Source organism: Oncorhynchus mykiss, chromosome 20 (assembly GCF_057628025.1).
Source record: "Oncorhynchus mykiss isolate SJ-2025 chromosome 20, ASM5762802v1, whole genome shotgun sequence".
Lineage (NCBI taxonomy): Eukaryota > Metazoa > Chordata > Actinopteri > Salmoniformes > Salmonidae > Oncorhynchus > Oncorhynchus mykiss.
In genome coordinates this window covers 14,078,547-14,086,337 of record NC_143041.1, presented here as the reverse complement: position 1 = coordinate 14,086,337, position 7,791 = coordinate 14,078,547, and the positions used below count along the sequence as shown (strand labels likewise).

The following is a 7,791-nucleotide window of genomic DNA, read 5'->3' as shown; positions in this document are numbered from 1 at the left end:
TGTTGCATGAAGTATAAGGTCTCAAACTCATTATGTTTATTTTGCAGAATTACTTATAGTGTAAACAATGATCTCATATTGATGGCACTTTTCGGAGTAATTGTATAATACAACATAACAGTCTTTGAGGCGCAACCACAAGAAATGATACTTCACTTGATTTAGTGCTTGGCAATTATTAACTGTATTAGAATCATGATAGTTTAAGGCACTCTGAAGAAAAGTCATACAAAAGATAGCTTTTCCTGCTAATTTCAACCCCATCTGCTTGATTAAACATTGCTACACCCGCAAACAAAAGACCCTGCAAATCAATAGGAATGTGCTTTTTTTTGTGGTCAAGTTGCACATAATGGAAAACTGTACAGTGTTCGCTCTTTATAAGCTCAGGACCTCAGCTCCTTGTGAGGGAGTTGTGATGTACAAAGTTGGGGATCCACTGTATCGCCCCTGTAGAGATACATATACAGCCAGTGAATTCATTCATTTGCGTTTGAGTTCATTCAAAACACTGAAAACAGTATTGGAAGGATAATAGTAAAGCCATGACCATAATCCTACCACATACTTTATATGTTTCCTTTGGATCTGCATTGCGAGCTGAGTAGATGGGGGTAGGAGGAAGGGGCTAGAGGTTGTTTTCCAACCGGGCATCTTTCCTATCCATATACTTAGATAGACATCACATTATTGTATCTGACCCATTATGGCAATTGTTTGAGCATGGGCAGCGCCATTGAGGCCATCTCCATTTTGAAGTAGTCCATTTTCTTGTTCTTCTACTTCTATGAGTTGGCGTGCATACTGCCACCTAGAGCATGTTGTTTGAAAAGCCAAGGTTGACAAATATAATTAATTGGCTGATCCCTCCTGATGACCCGTATGGAATCATGTGATCCTTCCTTAACACATAAGAAGTACCACCCAGTTGACTACTTAAAAATAATGAAAGTCCTCAATGGTGCTGCCCATGCTAAAACAGGTTTTTGGGCACTACAGTCCTCCATGTTGCTCTCCCATACTCATCTTTTCCTCTCACATATTTCTTCCTTCCTTCCTCCAATCAAAAATTACACATCTTATCCCGCTTCCGTCTACCAGACAGGAGCTTGCATCAGTCTGATTGATAGGGGTTCAGGGAGTAATACCTTTCATTTAGTAGTGTTTATTAAAGTGTACTTGATGTGCTGTAAACAACTCTACAGACTGGTCAGTTTGTTACACAGTTCTCTAACACTGTTTTTTACAAAACATTACCAGCAGAAGTACTGATACCCACTCTTTGGAATGTTCGGATCCCCCCTCCTACATTCTCACAGATACCCCACCAAACACTGTCTAATCACACACCCGGTCTTTGTCTCTCTCTGCCTCTTTAAGAATTGCACTGATCATCAACAGGATGAACGGACAGCCATTCCTTATTGTTGGGGACAGGGTATATTCTGTAAAACCAGATGTAGGCTGACCCTACAGTTTAGAACAGACTAGAACACGTCAAGAACAGTCTGTTCCACTGCAGGTTAGAATTCGTTAGAGGGTTCAGATGGCAGGATCAGTCTCAGCTTCACACCAAAGAGAGGATTGTAAACATCATAGAGCGACCTTTGAACTTTACAGTATTAGTAAAGTATGTTAATTATTGACCATCCATAAGCAGTCATGTGCAGTAGGTTGTAAACATTATTGGGTGACCTTTGTTATTTTAGTCTGATTAAGTCCATAACTGGTGGTTCAGTGGTGAGCTGGAATGAGCTACATCACTACCGTACAAGCTGCAGAGTATGGCAGTTCAAAACGTCCATGGAGTCAGGAGTCACCGAGTCAACCCTAAAACCCTCTGCCAAAGACACCGTGAGCAGCTCCTCCAAAAACCTGTGCATGTCTTGGACCTCACATGGGCTGCGGCTAGGGGTGATGGCATCACAGAGGTCACCAAAGTGGGTCTGTGTGGCCCAAGAGTCCGAGATGACGAGTCCTCTGTACCGCTGTTTCTCATACTGATCCTGGGGAAGTTCGTCTGGCCGGGGAACCCACTCCAGTTTGAGACGGTTGTAGCGCCGGTCACTGGGGAGGGGGGAAGTAAGACCCTGGGTTGTGCGGTAAGAGAAACGCTCACAGAGGAGAACCAGAAAGGTACGCCAGGTGCAGAAGATTTCGGCGGTGAGGATGTGCACTGAGCATGTGCGGAGTTCGTAGTTCTCGGGAGCACGCCGAAGGTTGAAGTGTAGCACACGCACCTGGAATGAGAACGACAGGCTGATGCTGCAGTGCTAATGGTGCATGTGTGAAAGAACATCTGCATTCCACAACAGACCCACATGCACACACACATGCTTACACTATAATACTAACACACAAACAATGCACACACACCTGGCAGTCCACGTGCACCAGCAGCAAGGCTCTTCTGGGTGCATCTCTCAGGCTGAGCGCTCCAGCCTCAACGTGCCGCTGTATCTCATCCAGTAGGGGGCGTATCTGGAAGAAATCTGCTTCCCTCCTCAGCAGCCTCATCTCAGAGAACCCGTCCGGCAGGTCCAGGGAGCTGGAACGTAGGAAGTTCAGGATATAGCGGAAAATCTTCCCGTCGCGGTCAATGAAAATGTTTCCGCGTTTGTCCCTAAGCGTAGAGATCTGTCCCGTGAACATGGCGCCCAGCATGGAGTCTCGGTAGCGAGTCAGAGTGTCCAGGGTCGTAGTGTAGATCTCACCGCCAACGTTGAGAGAGACGGGGTCCGACAAGGAGTTACTGTTGCTGTCCGAGGAGTTTAGGTTCAGCATCCTCAGGCACTGAAACGACCTCTGCTCAGGCTAGAACACTAGATGAGAACACTCAAGATTGGAAATGGTAGAACTGTTGTCATATCACTTCTCTGTCTCTTTCTATGGAATTCAGCAGACTGTTCAAAGGAAGTTATACGTCTCAAGCGTCTTTTGTAGCCTGAAGAGACTTTCCTTTCAGAAGCGGCAGGGCGAAGTCGTAACCGGGATACTAGCAAGTCACAAAAAGACCCAAAAAGGATGAAATAACAAAAAGATCCGAAAAGATTGGAAGCTGGATCTGTAAAAAGCCGGTGCTCTGTGCAGGCGGATTTATCTATCTGTAGTTTTGTTTCTCCCCATCATGGTCCCATACTGTGTAGGATTCCTGTTGGTGAGCTGAGGCCTGGTTAGTTGCATAAGACTGTTTGTGTCTGAGCAGCTGGCAGTGAGAGAGACGGGAGAGAAGGACAGCGAGGCGGGAGAGAAGGACTGGAATGCTAATAAAGGGGCGCTGCTAGCTTTTATTCTTCTGCCGTAACCCCTACTGTCACACACACACACACACACACACACACACACACACACACACACACACACACACACAGACGGGCGTGTACACAAACACATACACATACTGTCTGGAGACTGTTCGGGCAAGACACAGTTTGTCTTAAAGTGACAGTAGAGATTCTAAAAGCTCTTTTACCCACAGTGACCAGTTTGTACAATCTTGTCCCCAAGTCCCCTTCACACAGCGTGTGTGTGTGTGTATTCCTCCTCACCTGTATGCGCTGCATGGTCCTGTCTATGGCTCCAGGCTGCAGTAGTGTGACAGTACAACCTCCAAAACCTCCGCCTGTCATCCTGCTGCCGAACACACCTTCCACATCTACGGCTGCAGACACCAGCTCATCCAGTTCCTTACAGCTCATCTCACACAGGTTCCTGACAGTAGGGAACACATTATGGATGGATACTTTATATTTCTATCATATTTTATATGTGAATGAATAAAACAGGAATCTGCCCTCAGTGCATTGAGTGCATTGAGGATTTCTTTGAGGGTGTTCTCTATTCACTTGAGTGAGTTGTGGCTTTCCACCATGAGTTTGACAAATTCTTTGTAGGCCCCTTTCTTCAGGGCCTCTTCTGCCTGGGCCGTAAGCTCTATCTCCTCAATCACTTGACGAGCCCTCGATAGGTGTCATCGTCCAATCGGCTCTTAGCATCTGGAACAATAAAAAAAATAACACAATGCTTGAATGTAAAAGAATAGAATAGAACAGAATAGAATATCCTCTCGTTCTCACCCTCCTCGTCCATCAGTGTGGCATCTCTCAAGCTGGCCTTTTCCAAGATGGCGACTGCCTCCTCACACTGTCTTCATCTGCCATGGTACTCGCTGCTCATCAGAGAATGTTTGACGTTCTAATTAAGGATGAGGATGACCAGGCCTGAGGCAGACAGAGGATCAGGAGTTGCCTCCAGAGATGTGAGGAAACAACAAGAGTATATAATACAGTCATAACACAGTAATAAACAACACTTTCAGTTAAGCTTTAGCTTTACTTTAGCATTAGCCATGATCCTTCAGCATATGCCTATAGCAGTGGTTCCCAACCTTTTCACTCAGGCCCCCCTTCCAGCATTGGGGTACATCCCGTGCCCCCCACAGTTTGGGAACCACTGGCCTATAGGAGGATTCCACACCTGCGTAGGCAGAAGATATTTTGGGTATCTCAGATTGTTCTGGCAATCCTCACATAATTTTAGCCACTTTTTAGACCTATACATGCCTCCTGTAAGACCCTATGATCCGTTAACCATACATGATACAGATGTCTTAGTGTCAGTATACTCCTTGTAGTGTGTTCTCAAATATGGAGTATGTCTAGATGAAATACACATTTTCACATTCATTTATTCAACATAAAAAGATATCTCAAAAATACATTTTTTTTAATTTAGCTTATTTTCAGACAAATTGTTTGGAATGTCAAAGTGTGCTTGCTCTCTGGTACTTTTAATGGCATGGCCCATTTTTATACATAAATGCATGTTATATTTCATTAACCAACCACAGCCCTCCTTTAGGATTGCACATTCAGCAAATCCCCAGCAGAGGGAGTTCCCTTTGAATTCATTTCCCATTCACTGTGGCAGTGCTCATAAAATGCCTCAGAACAAAATTAGCAGAAAGCCTAATCTGGAATTTGTTTACATCCTTGTTAGTGAGCATATGTTCTTTGCCAAGATAATTCATCCACCTGGCAGGTGTGGCATATCAAGAAGCAGTTTAAACAGCATGATCATTACACAGGTGCACCTTGTGCTTGGAACAATAAAAGGCCACTCTAAAATGTGCAGTTTTGTTATACAACACAATGCCACAGATGTCTCAAGTTTGGAGGGAGCGTGCAATTGGCATGCTGACTGCAGGAATGTCCACCAGAGATGTTGCCAGATAATTGAATGTTCATTTCTCTACCATAAGCTGCCTGCAGCGTTGTTTTAGAGAATTTGACAATTTGACAATTTGACTGACTGGGGACCCAGGCCCACCCACTATATCAGCCTGGCTCCCCAGTGGGTGGGCCTGGGTCCCCAGTCAGTGAGCCTATATCTTCACAGGCCCACCCATGGCCGCGCCCCTGCCCAGTCATGTGAAATCCATAAATTAGAGCCTAATAAATGTATTTCAATTTACTGATTTCCTTCTATGAACTGTAATTCAGTAAAATCTTTGAAACGGATGCATGTTGCGTTTATATTGATGGTTATTTTATCAATATTTTTGCACAAAGGCTTTTCCTCTGGCGTTACCGACACAAAAGATCCCACCCTCTCGAACGAACACATAGCTGTTGGCATTTCATTTTTTTTAAATCGAAATGTCCTGTTTCCATCACAGTTTTTTGTATATGAATGACTGTACTCGCATGAAAATTGGTTGTAAACGAACTTACGAACTTAACGAACTTAACATACCAGTTTTGCAAGCATTTGCATGAGTTTAAGTACTCTAAACTTCCTTATGGTTACAATCCGGGGGATTAGCTCAAATGGTAGAGCGCTCGCTTAGCATGCGAGAGGTAGCGGGATCGATGCCCGCATCCTCCAATCATTATTTTCCCATTTACTAAGGAGATTTCTGTGGTTTATTCAATGACAGTGTGTGTACATATCTAGTATTTGTGTAGTGGATATTTCTGTTCAATACAATAAGTACGGAATATTCTAAAGTTATTACTTGGAATATAATTGCATTGCCTTCAATGTTCTACAGCATGAATGTCCAACTGCTTTCATTGCTTTCGCTCTCGACTCTCTATTCCAGTAGAGGGCAGTATGTTCTCATCCAACTACATTCAATCTAAAATAACGATAGAACCTATGCAATTTCGACCAATGTTGATCATTGTTCAGGCCTATATCAAGGCCTATATCAAATGTATTTTCATAAACAGTTAGTTCATGATTAACATATAAAAAATGTATGAAAATGTTAAATAATGTTTGAAAAATGTTTGAAAAAAAATTCAAGTAGAAACGAGAAAGGGAAGGAAAGAGGAGAAGTGCTACAAATTGGTCCCATTGCCATGGGTATGTCTCTCACCATTGCTATGCTGTCTGGAATGTTAAATACACACATGAACACACGCACACACACACTCCCCCAGCTAAATTACACATTTGGTACGAATACAAACCAATTTAAGTTCTCGGAAAAGTCCTCTCTAAAATGAAGCTCGGACCTGTTTAAATCGGAATGTAGGGATGTGGCCTAGTGGATTCAGTAGCCTAGGAAGAAGAGTTATAGGTTCCCACTGAAATTAGGGTAAAACTTCAATTTAAATACAATGACTTAACCTGGCTAACAGGTTGTTACATCAATCTCATTTCAAATTGCATTGAAAATTCCACATAGAATAGTTAAAAATCTCACATAGAATCTACATGGAAACTGCAACACAATTCATGTCATGTGGTGTAAATACCTTGATCATGCAACATCAGATACATGTCACGGTTTCATCATATATTACATGTTTTTTTGTGTGTTTTTTTGGCTTATTCTCACAATTAGATCACGGCCTGTTTTCATCCTATATTCAATAGTGTACCAAACATTAGGAACACCTGCTCTTTCCATGATATACAGTGCCTTGCGAAAGTATTCGGCCCCCTTGAACTTTGCGACCTTTTGCCACATTTCAGGCTTCAAACATAAAGATATAAAACTGTATTTTTTTGTGAAGAATCAACAACAAGTGGGACACAATCATGAAGTGGAACGACATTTATTGGATATTTCAAACTTTTTTAACAAATCTAAAACTGAAAAATTGGGCGTGCAAAATTATTCAGCCCCTTTACTTTCAGTGCAGCAAACTCTCTCCAGAAGTTCAGTGAGGATCTCTGAATGATCCAATGTTGACATAAATGACTAATGATTATAAATACAATCCACCTGTGTGTAATCAAGTCTCTGTATAAATGCACCTGCACTGTGATAGTCTCAGAGGTCCGTTAAAAGCGCAGAGAGCATCATGAAGAACAAGGAACACACCAGGCAGGTCCGAGATACTGTTGTGAAGAAGTTTAAAGCCGGATTTGGATACAAAAGATTTCCCAAGCTTTAAACATCCCAAGGAGCACTGTGCAAGCGATAATATTGAAATGGAAGGAGTATCAGACCACTGCAAATCTACCAAGACCTGGCCGTCCCTCTAAACTTTCAGCTCATACAAGGAGAAGACTGATCAGAGATGCAGCCAAGAGGCCCATGATCACTCTGGATGAACTGCAGAGATCTACAGCTGAGGTGGGAGACTCTGTCAAAAGGACAACAATCAGTCGAATATTGCACAAATCTGGCCTTTATGGAAGAGTGGCAAGAAGAAAGCCATTTCTTAAAGATATCCATAAAAAGTGTCGTTTAAAGTTTGCCACAAGCCACCTGGGAGACACACCAAACATGTGGAAGAAGGTGCTCTGGTCAGATGAAACCAAAATTGAACTTTT

The 7,791-nt window shown here is 42.9% G+C and overlaps 1 protein-coding gene and 1 non-coding gene across 2 annotated transcripts; one reads left to right on the top strand and one right to left on the bottom strand.

Moving 5' to 3' along the window:
* Positions 1-14: 14 nt before the first annotated feature.
* On the bottom strand, positions 15-3,323 carry LOC110498928 (BTB/POZ domain-containing protein KCTD21). The gene is made up of 2 exons (XM_021575652.3): positions 2,377-3,323; positions 15-2,240 (listed from the first exon to the last, which is right to left on the bottom strand). Exons 1-2 carry the CDS (start codon positions 2,782-2,784, stop codon positions 1,764-1,766), a joined length of 885 nt encoding a protein of 294 aa, XP_021431327.3. The 5' UTR covers positions 2,785-3,323; the 3' UTR covers positions 15-1,763.
* A 2,490-nt stretch (positions 3,324-5,813) lies between these two features.
* Positions 5,814-5,886, top strand: trnaa-agc (transfer RNA alanine (anticodon AGC)). Its single transcript has one exon. It is a non-coding gene; the product is annotated as a tRNA-Ala (tRNA).
* The last annotated feature ends 1,905 nt before the right edge of the window (positions 5,887-7,791 follow it).

Coding starts and splice junctions, on each gene's coding strand:
- LOC110498928 (XM_021575652.3), bottom strand. CDS start 2,784: ATGCTGAACCTAAACTCCTCGGACAGCAACAGTAACTCCTTGTCGGAC. Junction 2,241..2,376: donor TGGTGCACGTGGACTGCCAG/GTGTGTGTGCAT, acceptor TTCTCATTCCAG/GTGCGTGTGCTACACTTCAA.